Source organism: Polistes dominula, unplaced genomic scaffold (genome assembly GCF_049000335.1).
Source record: "Polistes dominula isolate Pdom_NZ unplaced genomic scaffold, Pdom_raw_medaka contig_11, whole genome shotgun sequence".
Taxonomy (NCBI): domain Eukaryota; kingdom Metazoa; phylum Arthropoda; class Insecta; order Hymenoptera; family Vespidae; genus Polistes; species Polistes dominula.
Window position 1 is genome coordinate 2,240,005 of NW_028301154.1, and position 24,996 is coordinate 2,265,000.

A 24,996-nucleotide genomic window follows, 5' to 3' on the forward strand; every position below is an offset into this window, starting at 1 on the left:
ATATGGAAGATAAGCAATGATTTATCTGTCCTGGCCGGTTGCTCTACTAGCAAGGCCATTCTCGATACGTCACATCCGTTAAACGACGTTGTTATCCATACATCGATTTCGTGAAAGTTTGTTCAGGCGCAAAATAATCACGCCCGGATGTAGGTATATCTTTGACCAGGACCTTTCATCCTTTTCCCTTTGTCCTAATTCCACAAATTTTCTTATATTATTTATGTCCATTGCTCTTGAATGTTTTTTTTTTTTTTTTTAAATGATTAAAAAATATAAAAAAAAAAGAGAGATAAAGATAGGAGGAAGCATTTGATCACGACAAGAAAAAGTCTTTCGCATTTTCATAATTTAATTTAACTGAACCATATTGGGATCGTTGGAGAATTATAAAGCAGCTTGTATTAGAAAGAGTGTGAGTAAGGGAGGAAATGGCATAGATCGCGAAGCCGATGACAAACCCTTCGGTATCCGGCTCGTTTTATTAATGTCAATAAGGCAATTATCGACGACGAATGGCGCGGGTAGGCATTTCGCTCATATCCTTTTCGAATGGTCTTCAAATGACGATGGCTATGAAACTCTCTCACTAAAGTCTACCAAACAAGTGAAAGACCTTTCTAACGAGTTTCCTATTAACGATATGAACAAGACAAACAATTCATTATTCTAACAAGTTAACTTCTTTTCGTTAAACAAACAAATCAATTATTTTTAATGATTTGTCTTCAATATTCTACAAATTGCCACATATATAGATAATCTAAATAATACAAAGTACGTAAGAATATTATTATGGATTAATTAAGGGTTGCATTAGAATTGCGTCAGAATTTTCAATTACATTTTTGCTCAGTTATTTGACTTAACTTATATTATATATATATATATATATAGTATTAACTATTTTATATAAAAGAAAGTAAAATGGTTAACAGTTGTATTAATCTGAGCTGATTTAGTAGCTTTTCATCAGTGTAGGGTTCGCGAGTTACTCGAGGCACTCGCTAGTTGAAATCCAAAAGGGTTTGGGGACAATAATATAGAAACGGAGGGGGTTTGTTCGTAGAGCAATATCGAAGCACCCCACGTTCCTGCCTATACTCCTTCTCTACATCGAGTTATCGTTCTCTGCTTACAATCTCTCTTTCTCTCTTTCTCCTTCGTTTTGTCTCGTTCTGTCTTGCTCGCGCGAGCAATTTATTCATTATCATACCTTATCGGCGGCCTGTCATTGATCCACCTCGACAAAATTTTCTTTCAATTCTTACCTTCCCTTTTTCATTTCATTTCTTTTACTTTCGTCAGAGTAATCAACTCTACGTAGATCGTTTCTTGCAATTTTGATCACTTGGTATATGTAAGAAACAGTAATGGACCAAACCAAGTAAGGTGCCTCAAGATTTACAAATTTCGGAGTCTTCTAATTGAACTTAGATAAAAGTACGAACGAGTTTAAACTCATTGTTGTAGGACACGAAGAATAAATAAAAAGAAATTTTGAAAATTTCGAGAGCCCTTCAATAATTCCCGGGGCCTTACGCTTACACTTAATCTGCCACTGGTAAGAAACCTAGTCTCTTGAAGATCGAGTGGGAATATACGAGGGTGTGCCGAATGAAAGGATAGCACTACGAATATAAAGACAGAAAAAGTGTGTGTGTGTGTGTATATATGTGTGTAGGTGTCTATACATCGGTTTCGAAGGACCTACTAGCTCCGTTCTCACCGGAGGAGCCCAAGAAGAAAGTAAAAGATTCACGAAGTGAATAAATCAAGGAACGTCGCACTAGCCGTACTCTTAGTTTAAGTATTCGGATGTACCTTTCCTTCCTGTCCTAGACTTTTTCCTTCCTATGGCCCTTTTTCTATTTTTCTTCTTCCGTTCTACCTTCCCCCCCCCCCCATAGTAGAGACGTTTTTTTTACGCAAAGTCTTTAAATACAATAAAAAAAACGTGCTTTTTATTACAGTACTGTTCAGATAAAAAAGAAATCATTATTTTTACGATGTTTCTTATCTATCGTTTTGAACAATCTTTGATTGTGGAGTATCCGACAGTTTTATTCTTCTCTTTGCCGTATGTACTTACACAGGAAAAGTTATATACATAAAAAGGTATATATATATATATATGTATATAGAAAATGTGTGTATGGTTTGTTGGTAACTTGTAGAAGATCGGGATCGGTCAGTTGTTTTCCAAGAAGGAAAAAGAAATTGCGAGTGGTTCGTAATTGCATTAGGTCGTTGATAGATAACAAAGCAATACGTTACCTAATAGGACACATATCGTATTTGTATGATTTGTACGTGTTTTAACGACAATATCGTCTCATAATTTGGACACTGATCGGATCGGACGTGTGGTGGTCGTTATTTGTGGTTGGTAATTTTCGTGAAGGTTCCTTTAAAACGTACTAACACGTATTGGGTAAGAAATGTGGATGAAAAGAAAGAAAGAAGAAGAAAAAGTGTGGGACAAGCGTGCGTGAGTGCGTGCGTGCATGTGGGTGTGTTTGTGTAGGTGTATGAGGGAGGGCGTAGCACACACTATAAAACACGTGTCAGTGTTCTACTACGTACATAGATCGTAATGTATCGTTGGGTAAGTTGGGAAAGGAGGGTAGGTCACTGAGGAGGATGGCGGCTCATCTTGTAATGGACTCGGAAGACAGTCGAGTCGGCTAATGGATCCCTGCTCTACCAGAAAAGCTCTTAGTATCTGTGCCATGCTGCTAATATCGATAGCATGGTACCGTCGTACCGCACTGTGTGTACTACTGTACCGTTTCGAATCCGCTCCGCGCGTCCTTTCAAAATCCACAAAATGTCATGGCGCTTTTTCTTCGATCTAAGCCACGAAAAGCTTCGTTCGCGTGTATGCACAATAATAATAATAATAATAATAATAATAATAATAATAGTAATAATAATAATAAGAATATAGGACCGATACTTACTTCGATTTGAAAAAAACGAACATTGAACAGAGAATTTTTTTCATACGAATTTCTTTTAACGGTCCTTTTCTTTTTTTTTTTTTTTTTTAGCATCAAGAAGTTGTTTCAAAAGCGAAGAGCTTTTTCATTATTTTACTCTTTGCATTTTTTTCTTCTCTTGGTGGGTCATCTAATAAATCTTCTAATATCATTTTTTTTTCTTATCACTTATATTAGCTATTTAATATTTATACCAGAGAAAGAGAGAGAGAGAATATATGAAAAATAAATACTGATTTACACGCATTAATCTTGCTAATACAAAAGGTAACCACATTTCGAAGGTTAAGATAAAAGAGAGTATCTCTCCTATCTTGATATTTTTATATGTACATTATAAAGAGAAAAGAAGAAGAAAGTTTAAGAGAGATAGAAGAAATAAGCAAGCAAGCAAGCAAGCAAGTAAATAGATAGGCAGACAGACAGACAGACAGACAGACAGACAGACAGATATAGAGAAAGACAGGCAGGAAGACAGACAGGCAGGCAAGCAGGCAACTTGGCAGGCAGGCAGGCAGGCAAGAATGGACTTATGGGTGGGGGTGGGTTTGCTTGAGTGAATGCGGTTGAAACGTTGTTTAGTATAGGAAAACGGTGGATGTTTAGCACCGGTAGGAGAGAAGTAGGCGGCTTTTTGAGAAGGGTTGGAAGACCACAACAGCAAGTGACTCCTATACATATATACAGGAACCATCTTCCTCTTATCCTTGACAGTCATTTTTCCTCTCCGGTCCACTGTTACTATCCAGGAAAAGAGAAAGTAACATCGAGCAATCCTGGACGAGCAACAGTTTCGTGCAAGGTGATGCCTGAGGCATCAACCCAAACTTTCTACTCTTGTCTGTTCTCTTACTCGATGTCCAATACATCAACTTTATGAATAATAAATCAACATATTTTCTCAACAACGTTTACCTCTTAACTCGTTATAATATAATATTTCAATGAAAGATAAAATGCGCATCGACGATAATCTAAATATCATGAAAAGAAATCGCTATTTGAGAGATTACATCTGATTATTTCATGTAATTCGTTTAATGTCTCTGGAAACGTAATTTAAAAGGATATCATAAGAAACGGAAATGAAAATCGATTGAGAATCGAAGCGGCAAAGTTTGTTAAAAGAAGAAGAAGAAGAAGAAAAAGGAAGGCCTCTGCGTGTCGTAAAATCGGAACAATTGGCGATGAGACTGTTTCAGAATGGTTGGAATTTATTTCGATATCCGTTTCGATCGGTATCGCTCGGAAAACTTCTTGTTGGTGGATAAAGAGAATGAAGAGAAAGAGAGAGAGAGAGAGAGAGGGTAGAAGGGAAGAATAGAAAGAGAAAAAGGAGCCGAAGTGCCGTTTAGTTTAATGCACGTAACGCTACTCTCTTTGCCTGCTTTTTCCACGGCACAATCTCCTTCCGAGCGGTCCATAGTAGTATAAGTCGTGGACAAAGTAGACGGCGTACAGAAAACCTCCATTAAAGTCCCTAGAAGTGATTAGTCCTCTCTTCCCCTCTTTCCTTCGCTTTACTCTCCACTCTTTCAACCCCGACGCGCCTTTTCTCTCTCTCTCTCTTTCTCTCTCTTTTTTCATTCTTTCTTTCTCACCCACTCGCTCACTTACTCACTCACTCACTCACTCACTCACTTACTCACTCACTCATTCTCCTCATTCTGTCATCCCTTTCCATTATTTCTCTTTACTTTCGTCCATCTCACTTCGGTGTTTACCCATCTCTAGCTGATTATTTATCTACTTTGTCGATCGAATCGTTTTATCAGTGCCACTTCATTCTCTCTCCAATGTTATTCCCTTCTTTTTCTTTTTTGTTTGTTTGTTAACTTTCTACTTTGTTTCATTTTATTTTATTTTATATTTTTTATTTTTTTTATATAAGAATATAAGTGCTAGTTATCACGAATCTATATTATACTCTAACCCTTGGTTAAGACATTTTTTATTCTTCCTAATCGTTTTTTCAAATTTTGTTTCCTTCATAAAAAATATTGAACGAAGGAACGGAATGGCGATCGCATTAAAGGTTATATATATATAGGTAGGAAAATGTCTTTCCTTCTTTCTTTCTCTCTCTCTCTCTCTCTCTCTCTCTCTCTCTCTATTTTTGAATGGTCGAACGAATTCGTGAAACAAAGTCAAAGTTGGTGCGTTTAAAAAGTTGGCCAAGTCTGTGAGAGACACCCCCCTTGGTACTTGGTTCTATTCACTCTACTCGACTAGCGGCAAACGCGACGTTCTCTATTTCGCAACCTACCCTCTCTCAACCCTCCTCCTTTTCCTCCTCCTCCTCCTTCCTTCAACCCCCTCTTCATCCTTTTCCCTTTCCTCTTACCCTTCTCGTTCTCTCTTCCTTTTCCACCACCAGCACCGTTGGAGCAGTCCACTTACATTAAAGCGCATTCGAAATTTATAACGTTGCACTTCCGCGAAATGAAAGTTTCGTCGATATTAACGTCGAGAACGCGATGCGGAAAGCGAGCGGCTATGAAATAAAAATGTGACAAGGCAATCCAATAAGAAGGCCGTGGAGGCTGAAGAGAGAGAAAGAGAGAAAGAAAGAGAGTTTGAACGTATAAGGGGTTGGGAAAAAGGATAGAGACGGATAGATAGATAGATAGATAGATAGATAGATAGATAGATAGATAGATGGATAGATGGACGGAAAGATAAAAAGATAGATAGATAATAGAGGGGCTTGTTCTTTGTCGAAGCCAGTTATTTCGCACATGCGAAATCCACCTTTTGAATTCTCAATCTAATCAGCTCATTGTCATAAATCACTGGGTAATTAAAAGAAAGTATATATCCAAAGGGTAATATTGGTATATGGCTGTTAACTATAAACTTGGCCCTAATCCATTTTGTCGAACGAATCCGGACGCGTTAAAGGATAGAGAAAAAAATTGAAAGAGAGAAAGAGAGAGAGAGAGAGAGAGAGAGAGAGAGAGAAAAGGTCATAGCCTTTCTAATTTAATCTGGCGAATGATTCCGTGATTCTCGAAGCCAGCAGAGAGAGAGAGCAACCCTTTCATTACTTAGGTTCGTATCCTTGTGCCGGACCGCGCCACGCCACCCTCTATCTATCTATCCATCTCTCTCATTCTCTCTTTTACTCGAACAGTAAACCCCTCCGCTCGTTTCTCCCCCTCTCGACGGAACGTCGCACAACACTAAATCAGCGAGCAGTGTAATTTTTGTAATGGGAGGTGTGGCCTTGCGGGAAAACCGACGGGGAGTATATTCGCTAGGTGGGGGCTTTGCCAACAGAAGTGGGGATAACCATCCCTTTCGAGCACGATACTTCTCCGATCTCTCCCCTAGTTTCGATACGTGCGTGCGTTACGAGGCTTGATTTTCTCCCGCACGATTTTTACTCGCGAAACTTGATCTTTACTACATCTAAACATCATGTATTATTTTTTAGATAGTTCTTTTATTTTATCAGAATTTAAAGGTGATTTTAATTGATAAACATTGTATTTGATTGGATTACGATTTCGTTATTTACATTGAAAGTATAATTTGCTGATTATACGCTGATGATACTTCCCAGGTATCTGGGGAGTAGTATTTGTAGGAATAAGGTTTGAAAAGTTTCTAGAGTTATTTAAAAATCTTTGGAATATGTCGTTGTGTTAATCGGCATGAGTAAATAACAATAAGTATACGAGGAGGAGGAGGAGGAGGTTATCCCATATCACACGAAAAAAGTGGTTCGCTCGAGCGGGAGGTAAATCGTGCGGCAAGATACTGTGTGAACAGTAAAGAGAAATAATATAGAAACTCCGTAGTGGGGGTTGAACGGAGGGACAAAAGGAGTAGAACGCGGTGGGAGAGAAATACTCGTGGTGGGTGAAAATGGTGGTAGAGTGGGAGCAAGTACTGCTCGTTTTAGTCGTAGTAACCGGAGGGATAACGACGTTGAATCGAATCGGGGGAGGAAGGAAACGGTAGTGGGGATTTATCACCGTCGGTGGCGTGCCGTGCCGTGCCGTGCCGTGGCCGCACGCGGTACTCCAGCAGTTTACAACCGACCATCCTCCTGATAGGAGCTTCGCTCGTTTCTCTACAGTTACACGCGTCGTTTACACCGAGTTTGTTCTCTCTGATCATTTGTTAATTCGTTTATCGTTATCATTTTTCAAATCTTATTTGTGTGAACATTTACATTCTGTTATTTATTAATTATAGAAGAAATTATTATAAACTTTCGTGCAACTTGACAAAGTCTGACAAAATAATATTTGTATCGAACTGTGAGATGTTTTGAAGAATTGATATTCGATCTTTGCAAAGATGCAGTGGCACGTGCCAGGAGGAGCCTAAAAAATAAAGAAAGAGATCCGATTAAAGGATTCTTTCGTAAACGTGAATCTCGTTGCCAGGTAAATAATCTTAGATTTTACATTTAACATATTTTCATTTTTTTTTTGTTTTCACGATAGCTCCTTATACAATACAATATTTACGTTATTAAGGATCGATATTTCTCGTAGATCGTTGTCGTTACGAGTTTACATAGAATTTTCCTTTCTTCCTTCCTTCCTTCGATCGTACCGATTGTAGGTATTGTACACATATACGCAAATACTTGACAATGATATCGGTTCCCTTCCGGTCGCAATTCTCGTTTGCATTTTTTAGCGATAAGAAGAGTGTGCAAGCAAGCAAGCAAGCAAGCAAGCAAGCAAGCCTACTACTGTCCGCGACACGTTGTATCTGTCGGGGTCAAGAACCCTAAAAAAGAGAGAATCCTGTGGTTATCCCTATCTTTCTTTTTCTTTCAATTTAATTGCTGTCGTTTGTATATTTAATTATCGTTTAATCGAAAGAGGGATGGGATAGGACAGGGGTGTGGGTCGGGGTGGGGGGGAGTGGGGGTGTAGGAGGACTTTAATCGAATAACGAAGAAAGAAAAGCAATTATGTCGCGCGATCGTATCGGTGCTGAAAAGGAAGAAGGAGAGAGTGGGAGAGTTAAAGGATGGAGGAGTAGGGAGGGAGGTTCCCGTAACGACGAAAGTTGCGTTCCTTCGTTCTCCCTTCGTCGGTGGATTTCTCTGAAAGTAATTAAGCGTCCACGGGTAATGTATCGCGCGGAGTAATTTCATTAGCGACGCGCGCATGCCGGTAACCGGAGAAACGACTGTTTACGAGGATATGTCGAGGGGGTGCTGCCCCGGTAGAGGTAGAGGTAGAAAGAAAGAGAGATAGAGATAGAGACTAGGAACTTGAAGAAGAGTTAGAGAAAGGGGAGGTGAGAGAAGGATTGGGTGGAAAGGAGGACCAAGAACTCTACCTAGTATTCTGTGACTTGAAGGAACAACGAGCCTTTCGTGACTTCATCGACCATCGAAACGTCAAGTCGAGTTTAACCAAGTACGAGTCTTCGACGTGCTTCGCCTTTTACAGCGATTTCGTGATTGTGGAACTTCCCTTTCTCTCTTTTTGTAGTATGAGTATATATATATATATATATATATATATATATATATATATATGTATGTATATGTATATATCTCTTTCCTGAGTTCGCTCAACGTGTCTCCTCCAACTCAGTCAGCGCTCGCTCCAATTACAGCTTCCACTTAAGACGTTCGCGTTCGTACGGTTGCCGTTACAGATACGGATTCCTTAGAACCGACTTTAATCCGCACCCCGTAGAATGCCACGTATCAACTTCCCAGACTCGGCATTTTCTTACACATAATGCCGAGTCTCATATTTTAACTTAACATTCTTCGCGCCTTCTCAACTTTTCTGATACATACTTCTATTTTTTTTTTTTTTTTTGGTGTATTATCGTTCGATTAGCATACTCACTCACTTAATTAAGTTTGTAAAATATTGTAATTAGTATTACCACTAATTGTGTAAGTTAAATGACATTTTTGTATATCTATGTCTATGGACACATGTTAAATCGACGAGTAAAGGGAAATACGTGTTTTGTGGTATGCATTATAAAAAAATGTGAAAAATACAAAACTCAGCGGGAAAATGGTTATCAAGGATATATTAGATTGTCCAGAAAATTTCTTGCCTTTTTTTTTTTTTTGATGATAAGTTGCACAATATTATTGTATGCATAATATTTTTTGATTTCATGTTATTTTATTAGAAAAAAAAAAAATGATACTCTCTATCTAAAAAATAAAAAATCAGTCGTCCAATTTAGAAATATATATTTATCGACAATCTATTCTCCCCCCACGAATATCGCAGAACTCGGCAAGCAGGAGAGCACCTTTCCCTTCCTCGACCGTCCTAATCAGCAGGGTGATCAGAATGGATATAGAAGTGAAAGAGGAAGAAGAGGAGAAGATGAGGAGTAAAAGGAGGGAAAAGAGAAGGAGGTGGAAAAGGAGGAGGAGGAGGAGGAGAAGGAGGAGAGCCCTATTTCGAGGGGTTCGAGCGTCCCTGCAGAATGGATGCGAGTGTATCCGTCCGTTTGGATTTCGATAATTGGCACTAGCTTCAGCACTGGCGGGCTCGTTAGCCGTTCGCCTAAAGAGAATGGCTTAATTATTTCGTTTGAAGTCAGAGAGAGGCGGCCCATTGCCGGCATCGAGGGGTATAAGGGGCAGGAGGGCCAGGAAGGGGCTTTAAGATAGGCAGGAAGTATTGCATGTATATAACACAGCTATCACTGTCCCGCTGAATAAATCGTTATAAAAATAAATTGTTTATACGCGTGGGAGCAAAAAAAGAGAAAGAGAAAGAGAAAGAGAGAGAGAGAGAGAGAGAGAAGAGTTTGTAAATCCAAAACGTTTATTTAATACCCGACAATTCGGTGCGGTTAATTAACTCCCGCGGCTAAAAACGGAAGTATGACCCTGACTCTCGATGAACGACTGTATTGGTAACTGTGATGTTGATGGTTATGATGGTGGTGGTGGTGAGCTTTAGCGTGTAAGCTCCTCTCGCGATTCGACGTAATCAAAGGAATGGAAATTTGTATGATTCGTTGGGTTGGAAGACAAAGATAGGCAAGTGGAAAGATGTATTTTATTTATCTATCGTTTGCAATAATGGACGAAATAAAAAAAAAAAAAAAAGGAAACAAAATACAGATTTCTTCTTCTGTTTTTTTTTTATTTATTTATTTATTTTTTTTTTCGTTGCTATGTAATGGATAAAGAGAGAAATAGTTGGATATATTTTACCGATCGGATTAATTACTCGTTGAACTGTGTTCTATATTCGTTCTTTCGTATTTGAAAATTGATTCAGTAACGATATATACTATCGAGAATTGATATCTCGAAACCTTTGACAGTTTTTTTTTCTTCTGGGTGAGAGAGGAGACTGAGGGTACCTCACTACTTTCATGGCAAACGATTTAATAAGACCCGTACCACCCAGACACACAGAGAGCGAGTATTACTCGTAATTCCATGGCGAACTCTCAATAAAAGAGGCACTTTGCCTGATCGAAAAACGTCAAATATAATCCTCTTACGCTGATCGTAGCTGCAGAGAATGCGTGCCTTACGAATTGACCCTTCTCCCATTTTCTTTCCCCTAGATTCACCATGTCGCCAATATCCCTACTGCGAAAAGTCGCCTATTTGAAAGCCTTTCTTTCTTTCTTTCTATGTGCATGTATGTGCATGTATCTGTATGCGTATGTATGAGAGTGGGAGGGTCTAAAACTTTCGTTAAGGTCACCTCTCCTTCTTTCCTTTTCTTCTTTTCGGGCATTGCTTTTATGACACGATGATATAGTCCCTATACCCCCAAAAAAGTTCTTGGGCATTCCGCCAGGTGGCAGGTCTAGCTCTCTGGGCGTCGGCCCCATTATTCTCCGCGTATTGGTCCCCCGTCTAATTATCCCATCTTAAATTCCAATTTATAATTTCATTATTTATCTGAAAAAGGTGTAATTAGAACTAAGACACCGAGACTGAGCGAGAAGGAGATAGAGTTTAAATTATTCTTCTTCTTATTCTTATTCTTATTCTTATTCTTCTCTCACAGATATCTTCTATAATATTATATTTCAAGTACGTCACCCATACTCTTTCTGTTCCTTCTGCTAATTTGAAATAATTTAGGAGAAGACTTTTGGAAACTTTAAGAATAACGTTCAATTTAATTATCCTTTCAACATTTTAAGACGATAATAATCTAATAATCATTTCAAATCTTAGAAAAGAATATTTCTCATCAAGTTTTAATTGACAATCTCTTGATCATATGAACGATCACGGTTGATCGTTTCATTCAGGGATAAATAAAAGGATCCAATAGTTTTCGAACGTGTTTTGTTCACGCTCACGTTGATTTTCCCGATTTGAAATCCCGATCCCTTTCGCAGATGCCATCTTTTTCTTAGTGAAAAGTTTCCTTTTTTTTAGCGGTGTTAGCTAAGTTCATAGGTAGGTAAGTAAGTAAGTACTACTGAAGGGCATTGGCTATTGGCCACTAAGAGATATCTTTCGATTATCAAGACCATCCATACACCTAGCTATAGCAATCTACCAAGCTACCGCCTTAGTCGGCTGGGTTCCATTGTCTCCCGGGCTCTTTCAATTAATGTTTTGATTGATTTTGGCCCCTCGACTGCGAGATCGTTCTCTTACGTCCATCTTCCACCCCCTCTCTCCTACTACTCCTTTCTCTAACTCCAAGTCCGTTTTCCTTCGTCTATATCTCCTTCACCTACTTTACTTCTATCCTGTTACTTGTCTTTCTTCTTTCTGATATCAGTTGAAAGTTGTATGCCACGACGCGTCGTCCCTTGGATAAAGATACTTTTTGAACGACGTTTTTAACATTTTAAGTTGATATACTTTCGTTAACTTTTCAATTTCGTATATTGTAATTTGTCCATTATGGACATTCGACAGATTGGTAGAAAAGAGTTAATTAGGTTATTAGTTAATCGCTGGTGTGTTGCTTAACCTTTTAGGTACTACGCGCTACTATAGGGTGTATATATATACTCGTCAAACTCAGTTAACTGATTAAAATTGGAAAGAAATCAAGTAAGTAGACTTGTCGAGGATCGAGGGATCGAGAATATTAGGTTGACTCTTTTTTCTTTTTTTTTTTTTTGTTATCTATTACGCAGCAGTAGCAGCACCAGCACCAGCAGAAGCAGAAGCAGCAGTAGCAGCAGCATGCTGTGTCAGGTGTCTGTTGGTTCGTAGACGCTTACGACTCGTTTTATGACACGCTGATATCCTCGTAGTAGTTGCTCTCAGACACTCTAAAATGTGCTAGATACGCGATATCGATATTACCTGGATGTACATTAATGTTTAGTACCACTTAACGATTATCATCATTAGTCCCTTTACCTTTACGCTCATTTAAAAAGAAGAAAAGAAAAGAAAAGAAAAAAACTAAATAAATTCTAAGACCTTACGCGCGTCTGGGTATTAAATTTATTCCACACAAAACCGGTTGGTTCATTTATTACCAATTCTAACGGGGAAAAAAATACAAAGTACAAAGAGAGAAAAGTTGTAAATCGTTTAAGAAAAGAAAAGAAAAAGAGAGTAAGAATATACTGAAAAAGGGGATAGAATTCGAAAAAAGCGAAAAGTGCTGTCGACGTGGATGTCTTTTCACTACCCACCTACTGGAGTTGTATTAAAGAAAAAGAGAGTGTATATGCGTGAGAGAGAGAGAGAGAGAGAGAGAGAGAGAGAGAAAAGGGAAAGGGAAGAATATAAGAGGAGGAGGAGGAGGAGGAGGAGGACGCCTGTGGTGGTAGAGTTGGTGGATGGTCGAATCTGTGTTATACTGGTGGCTGTTTTATTGCGAGATTTGCGGCATGGCCTCTCCGTGTAACAAGACTTACTGAGATCTTAATAGAATCTGAGACCACCACCCCCGTTTGCTACCCCCATACTACGGATTCTCTTCAGCTTTGCTTTCTCCTCTCTTTCTCTCTTGGTGAGCCTTCGTTTTTCCACTTCCTCCACCTCTTCTTCTCTTTTTTATTGGAGAGGGAGGGAAAAGAAAAAGAAAAGGAAGGAAGAAGGAAGTTGACCTCATCGCTGCATCCTTTTTGCCCAAAGGGAAGGGATGCTTATTCTAAGCGTATATATATATATATAGAGAGAGAGAGAGAGAAAGAGAAAGGGTGGAGGGAGACACGAGGCGCGAGGGGTCGAGGTTGCTGCTGGAGGGTGATTTATGAATATTGCCTAGCAGGAAAAGTGTATCGCGGCCGGTTGCGTCGATTTTACTCGACGATGACGACGACGACGACGACGACGACGATGACGACGAGAACAGAAAAGCAAGCGCAGAAATTTCTTTTCAACCTTTTGCCTCCTCCTAGTTCCCTTTTTTTTCCTTTTTTCTTTTTTTTCTTTTTTCTTTTTTTTTTTGTCTGTTTGTTATGATCGAAGTCGAGAACCATAAGCCGCGCTTCTTTTGAGGTAACATCAGCCCTTTGATTTTTTCCACTAACTACGGTTAGGTACGATATCGCGGCATGCCTTCGTGACTGACTGAGAAAACGACGAGACGAGACCCCGGTCGTCTCGTTAATTTTTCGTGTTTTTGCAACGGGCGCTTGCATAAAACCCATAATGACCACACACCACAAGGTTTACAACCTTATTTGCTCGATTTACCTACCCAGTCTTCTTGTTTGCCAAAGTTAGTGTGGCGTGGTATGTATATTACACCGACTAAAATTGTTTTCCGTTTTCCCTTTTCATTTTATTTAATGCGTCCATTCACGACTCATGGAGATTTTCGGTGGTTCAACATTTTATAAACGATTTTTTTTTTTTCCTTTTAAACGGTATCCCCTGCTTTTTTCTTTGCTCGCTGTAATGATTATGCTCGCTCTAGTATTTTGTATAACGTTGAAATGTTTTTTCATCTTTTATTATACTTTTTTTTATTTTTTTTTTTTATTGAGATAACGTATCACGTATTATACAATTTTACGTTCAAATGCCAAATGACAATGTAAGAGAAGAACTAGCCAACCATTCGTATATTGTAATCTGTCGTTTGTTCAGAGAAAAGAAACTGGCTTGGAAAAGTACTGAAGAAATGGACAAAGAAAGATAGATAGATAGATAGATAGAAAGAAAGAGAGAGAGAGAGAGAGAGAGAGAGAGAACGAGCTGATATTTTGCGAGTATCGCTAAACCGTCAGACTTAATTTATGACCAAGAACATTTTCCAATTTTCAATGACCAACCAACCCCTGTCGGGCCTCCGCTACTATGGGTCACGCGCACACGCGTTCCACTTCTTTATTTCGTGTAAACGATACCCGATTCTCACACATACAAATGTATACGCAATGTAGGTTTACCTTCTCCCTCTCGTATATAGAAATTGGGCGGAGATTGAGTAGAGGAGAAGGGTAGGGAGGGGGCGGGGGAGGAGGGGGAAGGAGGGTGTAGTAGTCCAGTCTCTTGCTTGGCAGAAGCAATTTGATATTTTATTCTCTCTCGTATTTAGATTTACCATTCAGATATTGTATGAACAAAAATAAGTTTAAATTGAATTTCCGTCACCCCCTGCTTTCCTGCCCCTGCCCCTGCCCCTGCCCCTGCCTCCTCTGCCCCTGTCCTCTCTCTCTCTCTCTCTCTCTTCCCCATTATTTCTTCCTTCTTCTTTCTCGTTCTAGAAGAAGCTCATACGGTTTATTTAGTTTCTTCGGTTTACTCTTTCTTGTTTTTCTTGCTCTAGTTTAAGTTTCTTCAATTTATCGAAAGGATAGATCAGTAATTAGAAGTAGAAGTGTTCTCGGTTTATCAGCAATCCTGTCTCGTTTGTTTACTCCAATAACGTGAGCTGAGGTGTCGTAATTTTGAAAAGATTTGTAAAAAAAGAAAAAAAAGAAAAAAAAAAGAAGGGTCGAAGAAGCACGCGAGCAATAAAAATAAGTTTAAATTGAAACCCATCGTATATATCCCTTAGTTCGTACTCATAAGTTCTAAACGTTAGATAGTAGTCGCAATAATAGCAGTAATAGTACTAGTAGTAGTAGTAGTAGTAGTAGTTGTCTAGCGGATAAGGGTTGGTGTGGGTGGTTGTAATATCCGCGTGCTGGACATAACATGCCCGTTCTCTCTGCTTGAAGCTAAAGGAAAAGGAGGGGGATGAAAGAGAGTAGAAGGAAAGCAAAGGGAGAGAGAGAGAGAAAGAGAGAGAGAGAGAGATCACCAAGATGGCGGCAGGAGCGCGGAGCTAATTTTTAACTGGCTGCTCGCTCGGAGTTTGGTTCGCCTATCGTTAATTGGATCCCAGATGAAGGAGCCTTCTCTCTCTCTTTCTTTCTTTCTTTTTCTCTTTTGCTCGCGCATGTTCTTCTCGCTTTGCGGTACCAACGGAACAAGAAGAATCCCGGATCCGATTCTCTGACCGTATCATCAACGACCAATGTAATATCTTGTGTCGTGACAACAAAATAAATAAACTTTGCTATAGTTTTTAATTGGCGTAGGACTGATCATCCTACCCTGAAGATCTTTCGATCAAGAAACGTAACTTAGGAAATTATATACGTTGAACGTAGCCAATTGCGAGGTCTGGTCTTTCGAGGACCGTAAGCCAAAAATTGATTTGTTAATTTTTTAATTTTTATAGTTTTTAATTATTATTACTATACTTTTTTTTCTTCTTTTTTTTCTATGAATCAAGCATGTTCATTCTTTTTCTCTTTTTCGTTCTTTCTATTTTTGTACAATGTTTCGTTTGGCAAAGAAACGAAGGAATGACTTCGACAAGTCAAGGAGTTCCAGCTGTTACATTTTGCAGTGGCTGAAGGCACGGTGGGTACCCGGACTCACAAAGATGTTGTATACTACGTCGAGTCGCGTATATAGCACTTGCTCGAATCGGGAGAAGGTCTGTCTCCCCAGGAAGCTTGTTAGGCGCCGGCGAGCTCCGCTATCTTCTAATTGGCGATATAATGATCCTGAAGGATGGAATCCCGTGGTCCTGAAGGGGCTGAGGAGCACCCTCCTCCGTGCTTTCCCTTGTTAGGGGTGAAATTAAAATTTGGCGCTGCCTACCACTCTCCTCTCTCTCTTTCTCTCTCTATCTTACTCACTCACTCACTCACTCACTCACTTTACTTTCTCCCTTTTCTTCTCGTCTTATACTCTATCTTCTACTATCCTTCCTCTTAACTCTCTTCTTTACTCTCGTCTCTTCGTCGTTCCCTGGTGGGCTCGTTATGCGTCCGTTCAAACTTGTATGTCTCTTCCAACTAAAGGTTCTTACACACGTACATGAATACATACATATATACGCATACTAATCTGTAGATATAGGACTGTCGCAATTTCGTTACTGAGGAGAGTTAATTGCGAAAGAGAGGTTTCACGTTTCCCGATGATCTTCACGAGGTTTCTTCTTCTTCTTCTTCTTCTTCTTCTACTTTCTCATTTAAAAAAAAAAAAGAAATTCACTCGAAACGTCTTACAACCACACGATATTATTGAATGGAGTCTAATTAACGTGGACGTAGATGCTTTATTGGATTTAATGAATTTTCCGAATTATAATCGACGGGAATCGAGTAACCGTATATCGGTTCGGATCGATTTCGGAATCCGTATTCTTCTGTTGAATACCTATATTTTCGAAAGCCCTTCTGGTAGTTAGCGAACTGGCCGCCTCAATTAGCGGAACTTGCAGGTACGTTACCGAGGTCCAATTAGTCATAGCTTGTAAACTGCTCCACGCTTACTCGAGTGAAACTAATAACTTTTCGACCGCAAGGTATACACGTTGATATCTCCCTTCGTAACCCCCTTTTTACCTTCAATTCCCTACCACCCGCACCACAGCCCTCCAACCCCATTCCACCTATTAAGGTAGAAACTGCATACATTTGTGAGTAAGGTAACTTGTACTTTCTTGGGTATGCGCGACGTCGAGAGCTTTATCGCGTGCATTCTTATTTTCGGCTTTGGGAATGGGACCCCACCCCTATACCAAATATACACTTTGCATGTTTCGGTTGATATCGATTAACTAAAACATTTCACTAGCAACGTAATTAATAATATAAACATTATCGAATTGAAAGAATAGAAACAAAAAAAAGGTATGTTTTTGATCGTGTATATAAGATATCATTATATAATAAAAGATTAATTTGATATGATAAAATAGTGTAGTGAAGCTCTTCTCGTGGACCGCTGATAGTTACATGCCAGGTCTCAATTAGTAAAACTTACGTCGCCGGGGTCCAATTAGACGTAGGCTAGAAGCTACACCCTGTTTGCTCGAGTTTGCCTATATCTACTACTACTACCTGTACTACGACGACGAGGACGAGGACGACGACGACGACGACGACGACGACACGGATGGGGTTGCTGCCCGTCCTACACAGCACCCGTTGCTTGCTGTCTTTTTCCTCCGCTAATGACTAATTAGCAGCCTCTCCACTTCATAGTATAATGACACGGGAGGCAGTCTCGAGTCGTCGGCTGGGATCATTATTAAACCCCGAAATTGCAATGGTGCTCACTGTCCCATCACCTTTCTCTCTCTCTCTCTCTCTCTTTCTATCTCTTTTTCTCTTATAGGCAAATGAATTTTGTTTTTTGTCGTGTCAACGAAACTTCTCGATCGTTGAGTGAAATATTTTATTGAAAAAAAAAAGAAAAAAAAATCTATATAATGTACAACTTAAAGTTTAAACTAACAACAACACTTGAACTATTATTAATAACCATAGAGAGTGTATCATTTGCGAGTCCTATCTTTGTTTCCATTTTCCCTTTATCCAATTCACCGCACGATTTTCGAGTTGAAAAAAGGGTAAAGGTCGAACGAAGAGTGTTCTTCGAAAAAATGTCCATGAAATTGAAAAGCGTACACTGCATTTCAGTATACGCATGTTGGAGGGGTTGGACGTACTAAAATCTTCTATTTCTTTTTATCCTTTTACCCCTAACCTAGATAGAAATATTATACGCGGGACGTCGTCCACTAGCACACGTGTCTTCCAACGAGTTAAAAAGAAAGAGACAGAGAGAGAGGGAGAGAGAGAGAGAGAGAAGAGGGGATTCCGTCAAATTCCCTTTTTATCTTTTTTCGTTCCTCTCTATCCCGTGCAGTCGCGTATTACTTTGCATTCCACTCCATTTCGGTCTTCTTCTTCTTCTACTTCTTCTTCTTCTTCTTCTTCTTCTTCTTCCATCTCCCCAACCATTTTCTTCTTTTACATTTATTTATTTCTTAAATGTCCGACCCCGCCGGCTACTTTATATTTGACATTTTTATTAAACCACCCGCCAGCCCTGTCCGGCTGGACAGGATATCTCGCGACGGATAGTCCGGAGTTTTGGCCGAGTGGCGAATGGGGGATGGAAAGTAATAGTAGTAGTAGTTGTAGTAGTAGTAGTAGTAGTAGTGGAAAACGTTCAGGAGTAAGAAGGGGGTGGCTATAGGTGCTCCCATATTGCTGTTAGGGCAGTTTCATAATCTCGGAAGGGTGCCCCTCTTCTCTTATATTGACCGAATAAAAAGTCCTATACATTTTACCGATCGGATATCGTAGTTACTTTTTTCTCATATGACCGTTCCTTCGTTTATGCTTGTATCGTTTCTCATATTTACTCTCTATCTCTATCTGTCTTTCTTTTTTTCTCCTTCGTTTTGATTAATTCGAACAAAATAATCATTTCACAAATCAAACATCAATTCATTTCAAATGTTGTTTCATTTTTTGCTTTCGCAGAGATGCGTTTAAAAAAAAAATAATGTAAGCAACGTTACGATATTGTTCTAAGTAAAGTTGATTAACCAATCGTAAAGGGGAATCTTTACAAAGGGGCTACCTGGGTAGGAAAAAATTCAATCCTAGTGACGTGTAATGAAACGTGCGCGAACGAACAACCGGGAGAGAGAGAGAGAGAGAGAGAGCTAAATATAAGAGGTAGGGAGGAAAAGGAGGAGTGAGGAGTAACAGGAAGGCTACAATATCGAGTTGTTGAACGACCACGGCCAACCGTAGGTGTAGTATGTTCACCACGGATCAGGATATTGCGGTCTCGATCGTATTTATCATTCGAGTCGACTAGTATCCTTTCTCTCTTCCTCTCTCTCTCTTTCTCTCTTCCCTTTCTTCTCTCACCCATGATTCATACTCTCTCTTCTTTCTTTTTAACTCATTCGCTAGCTACGCAAATTCGATTGCGAAAGAACAAACGTCTTTTGTGGATTTCGTTAGTTTGCGAGAACGCACAGACAGAGGAATCGTTATATTATATGTTCATGCACAATGTGCACGTTATATGTATTTGTTATACGTGTTGCGCAGCACGGTAGTCTCTGCTGTTATTTGTGTCTCGCGAGCTAGCCTCTCAAGTTCACATACTGGTCTGTGACGCGTTGAAAGATTAAATTACAGAGACCGGTTCGCGTATCCAATTTGTGCGATTTAATCGTCTCGAGCCAAGCAACAACAGGCAGCAGCAACAAGCAACAACGCAACCATAGCAACCTATCCTAGTAATAAAAATCATCATTTCGTATCTCGCAATCCGCTGTTTTTTTTCTCTCTCTCTACTCTTCTTTTATATAATATTTCAATTTTCTACCATCGATGCGAATTTCCTTTAAGTCAACAAGATACAATACAAATCGTAGATATGAAACGAACCATTTATTGCAATTTACCGGAAGCAGATTCTTCTTTTTCTTTTTTCTTTTTTTTTTTTTCTGTTTTTCTTATTTGCGGGGTTATCGAAGTATTCGCTCGGATAAATCCTATTTTGGCGATTATGATTTAACAAAAAGAAGAGAAAGGAGCGGTGGAGGTGGGATAGGGTAAGGGGTGGGAAGCAAATAGAAAAGACAAGCAGAGGAAAAGCAACGCGTTTCGTTTTGACGAATCGCGGCGAGGCGCCCACCTAGCGAATATCCTCTCGTCGAGTCGGACTATGAGAGAAGAGAGAGGGAGTATGAGAGTATGAGAGGAAAGGAAGAGGCACGCGGGGGTGTAAGGCGGAGGAACGATGTTTTTTTCCTCCGCGGCTCCTCTTTAATTTGCCCTCCAATTAACGGACGGGGTCCTATTTGAAAAATACCTGCCACGAGGGCTGGCAATTATACTTCTTCCTTTTTTTTGCGCCACGAGCGCGTTATTAGCGCTATCCGTTCCCTCTCTCTCTCTCTCCCTCTCTCACTCTCTATCCTCTCTTTCTTTCTTCATCGTTTGACGCGCATGTGTCGGCGTGCGCATGCTACCTCTCTCTCTCTCTCTCTCTCTCTCTCTTTCCATAGATCTCTCTACAATTGTATATACTTTGGTTGGTACGTGTAAGAGAGAAAGAGAGAAGGATAGATAGAACGAAGGTGGTATACATACGTATATACGACGGTAACCTGAACGAGGAAGACAGAGAATAAGAGAGAAAGAGAGAGAGAGGGAGAGAGAAGAGTAGCGTTTATAACTCGTGCCCGGGTCTCCCAGCTTTGAGAAGGCCAATTAGCAGCATAAAGCTGCAGCTTGGCCCCGGGGCCGAGGATGTTTGTATGTAATAATGGATTGTTACTCAAAGTATCCGGCTAATTAATTAAGCCCCGCGCCTCGCCGTGTACCCTTTCCCCATTCCACTCTCGGGAATCCTTCCTCTGGTGTCGCGCGCGCAAGAACCCCGTATCCAACTCAACTCAACTCAACTCAACCCAACCCAACCCAACCCAACTCAAGCCGAGGTTTGCCGCGCGCGCACATCTCAACAGTCCACCACCCGCCAAACCACCCCCTCATCGTTCGAATTGCTTCGGTATAGAGAGACGACGTGCGTTTACGTTTTCAACAGAAATGTGTTCGTTCAGACGCGTTGCACTTATGTTAGAGACTGCCGTCGCCGTCGTCGTCGTCGTTTGACTTTTTTTCACGTGAAAGACTCTAACAAAACTTTTGAGGGTAATCGATGTTATATCTAATCTATCTATTTATTATTATTATTATTATTATTATTATTATTATTATCTGTTTCACTTTTTATTGTAAACTTATCAAATGAATGTAGATTTTCGTTAGTTTTCGTTGGAAAGATGAAAAGTTTGATGTTTTACGGATCGTCCTCTCGTTAATGTTGCAGGAGGCGTTATAGCTGGGATCAGGATGACTATGGACGTGAGTAAGTCGGAAACGAATAAAAACGGTTCGACGCAGCAGGAATGTGCCGGTTGTAGGAAAACCATCACGGAAAGGTGGGTCAGGCAAATGGAGTTTCGACTTGAAAACACGATTTTTCGATCGTTCCCTCCTTCTCCTCCTACTCCTCCTCCTTCTCCTCTCCATCAGTTGCAGCAGCAGCAGCAGCACCAGCACACCAGCACTAGCAGCAACAGTAGCAGCAACAGCAGCCGTATCCATTATTTCGTGCTCTCCACTTTCGATCGTGGCTATTAGCGTTTTTAACGAGAAGCATTCGAGGCACACACATCACATCGCTCCTAGCGCTCGACTTTTTTATTTCGATCGGTTATCCAGTATCCGCTCTGAAAGCCTCCAATCAGAGCCACCGCCGCGTTTGTTTCGATTTAACTGACCGACGGGAACATTTTCGAATTGTTCTAAACTGTCGGATATACGTGCTGGGAATTTTATGTATAGCATTTCTCGCTCCCGATGAGCAAATTAATAAAAGAAAAAAAGATAAAAATAATAATTAAAAAAAAAAAAAAATAAAATAATAAAAATACAAGTCGGTTGGAAAACGAAGGAGAAGATGAAAAAATAAATAATATCCTACGTGTATATATCGGAATAATTTTTGTGCACACGTGGATAACGAGTAGCAATAAACGAGTGAAATTGTTCGCACGCATATCCATCCTACACACACACACACACAAACGATTACAAATTAATATGAATTTCTATTCGCTTGTATATTTTTTTCAAACTTATTTTTTTTGCTATGCCAAACAGAGAGATCAATAAACGATCATCTCAGTTGTTTCTATCTCGCGTCAGTTCGTTTTATTCGTTTTAACAGAAACGCGTATTTCGCTTCATTAGTATCCCGACCCTTTTAAAAATCAACACATATCGACTGCTAACGATTCGTTTTTTTCCCCTTCCTTTCTTTTTTCCTTTCTCTCTCTCTCTCTCTCTCTCTCTCTCTCTCTCTCTTTTTCTCACTCTCTTTATTTCACGATTTAATTGCATAGAATTAACGAATAGCTTTAATTAATTCCGAATCGTACGTCTTTTGAATTTTTTACGATAGATAAATCAATCAATCGGTTTGTCAAGTAAAGTACCGTTGACCGGTTTCAAATAACAGTCATCAATTTTGAATCCTTACCTTATTCTTATATCGAGCATGATTCAACGTCACATTTCTTACACCAACTTTAATGACGAACCTAAGACTCTGGATAGAATTATTTTGTACACGTTTCGCATTGTTGCAATACAACATTTTATTAAAGAATGAAAAGGATTAAAATAGTCTTTAGACGTTGAAATAAAATGTTTTCGAGAAATCTATAAATAAATATTTTCTATAGAATTGATTGGAAGTATATTAAGAAAGGCTATTAGTTTGACGTGTTAGGAATGTCTTAAAAGTGAACACTGTCGGTAATAAGAGAAACTACGGTCGGTTTTACAGGTATCTTCTGAAAGCTCTGGACCTTTACTGGCACGAGGATTGTCTCAAGTGCGGATGCTGCGACTGTAGGTTAGGCGAGGTCGGTTCCACGCTTTATACAAAGGCCAACCTTATCCTCTGCAAGAGGGACTACCTTAGGCTCTTCGGAAACACCGGATATTGTGCGGCCTGCAACAAGTCTATACCGGCCTTCGAAATGGTCATGCGAGCCAGGACAAACGTCTATCATCTTGATTGTTTCGCTTGTCAACAGTGTACGCATCGGTAAGTAATAATAATAATAATAATAATAATATTTTATATCAACTTATATATCACTGTCTTATGTAAAATTTGAAATTACGAATGCGCGATGCAAGTTTCAAAGATAATTACAATAGCTGAAGTATATAAGGTCCTGACTCCTAGAGGAGTCAGCCCAGAGAAGACTAGGAATGAGTTGGAACGAGACAGAGTCAACTCGAGGGATTCCTTTACAGGCCAGCTGGGAAATCACCCTTTGCTCTGACCCTCCTCCTCCTCCTCTTCCTCCTCGTCCTCTTCTCTTTTCTCCCTTTCATCCTCATCTATATCCTACTACCTTCCACTATTCGTATTTCACTTCTCATTTTATTTGGTCGTCTCTTGCTTTTTTTTCCTCTCTCTCTCTTTCTTTCTATCTCTTAACTCTTTCATATCCACTTTCCCAAAAAGCAATAACAATGGCAAAAAGATATTCCCATTTTCTTATTATTATTATTATTATTTCTTTTTTCTTTGCAAAAAGAATTTTGATTAGAGGTATTAATACTTTTTTTACTTTACGTTCGCGAACGTGTTAACTAAACTCAGACATACGTGTATCCTTGAAGTTGACGTTTTTTCTATGATAGATCCTTTCTAGAACCTTTTTTTTTGTGGTGTAAGAAAATAATCACAGATAAAGAAGAATGTAAAATGTACAGGGATATATAAGGGGTAACAATGTGAGAGAGAGAGAGAACTGGCTTTATTGATGGCTCGTTGGAATTGAGGAAGAGTTAAGGGTGGGAGAGAGGAAGGGTTGCAGTCGTTGGTCAGAGGGGAAATGAGCGGAGCGTGCTGTCGGGGGTACTTTTAGTGGTGAAACGTGGAGAGAAAAAGGGAAGGGGTTGTAGTTTTCAAGCCAATAGTAATGGCTCGGCCAGGCGTGCGACAAACGTTCTACAGCATCTCAAACAATGTGAACAAAAGAGCATCAATTTTACGTTTTTATCGTTGGCCATTGTCTATCTTTAACAATACCCTAGTCGGTACAGTGCTTTTCTTTCTCTGTGAGTTTCTAGGCCTATTCTTTCTTGATGATACGACAAGACGACGATAACTTAACTGTTCTCGACAATTCGGTGTCACAAGTCTGAAACAACTCTTAATCTAATCACTTAGATCAACCTTATTTTTCTTCTTTTAACTTTTGCTCAAATGTTACTAAACTTGAATATATATATATATATATTCAATTGAATTGTCTGACAAACCAAAATTTATTTCTCACCCTAGTTCGTTTCTTTTCCTCCCCTGTAATTTTAGTCCTATAAATGAAATGAATTCTGATCTTTTTGTATTCTTCCAATTCTCTTAGGATCATATCCCATTAATTTCTATTTTTAGTCTTCTCTCATTAGATTCAACTCTCATCCAAGCATTTAGGTTTATGTATATATATATTCTTACCTAAAAAAAGAAAAAGAAAAAAAAACACACACACACACAAAATACTGTTGATATATTTTCGTCATATCTTCTTGAGAAGTTAGAGGACTCTTCGAACGAAGGCAATAAACATTTTCGTTCTCGCGAAAGACATCCAATTATTTTTGTAGCGCAAAGGTAAAAAAGAAAGAGATAGAGAGAGAGAGAGAGAGAGAGGATAGCTTTTCTCTGCTTTAGCAAGGCAAACTCGAAGAAGGCAATTATATGCGCATGAAAGAGGCGGCAGTAGTAGCACCCAGCACCAACACCAGTGGCAACAACGTCGGCAGTGTGTCGCGTAACACGACGACTTAGAGCTTGCAATTAAACAGCAACAATTACGGTGCGGGGTAACTTTAGACTGTAATAACACGGAATAAAGGGTTGCCGGTGGCATGGACTATGTTTCCACCCTCCTAGACAGAGGGATGATTTACCGATCCAATTAGCTACATCTCCCTCTCTCATCGTCGTTGTCTCTCTTTCTCACAGACACACACCCGCACATACGTACACAGACAGTCGTTTAACAGAACTCAACCATTCGCATTCTTGTATTCCATCGCACCTGCTAGCTACGGATGATCGATGAGTATGACAAAATTGATATCGATTTAATATTCTCCCTTGTTTTTTTTTTTTTGTTTTTTGTTTTGTTCTTTTTGTTTTCTTATTTTGATTATTTTATTT

The 24,996-nt window shown here is 39.5% G+C and overlaps 1 protein-coding gene across 2 annotated transcripts in view; it reads left to right on the forward strand.

Annotated features, from left to right (window-relative positions):
- Positions 1-24,996, forward strand: part of LOC107072909 (rhombotin-1) — a 64,312-nt gene that overhangs the window by 35,246 nt on the left and 4,070 nt on the right. The window contains exons 1-3 of one of the 2 annotated variants that reach the window (XM_015333224.2): positions 7,006-7,399; positions 21,073-21,184; positions 22,597-22,860. In XM_015333224.2, coding sequence (XP_015188710.1) covers positions 21,096-21,184; positions 22,597-22,860 — 353 coding nt within the window. In that variant the 5' untranslated portion in view covers positions 7,006-7,399; positions 21,073-21,095. Of the gene's footprint in view, positions 1-7,005; positions 7,400-21,072; positions 21,185-22,596; positions 22,861-24,996 lie in introns of those variants that run through there. The other variant, XM_015333223.2, reaches the window with a different exon arrangement.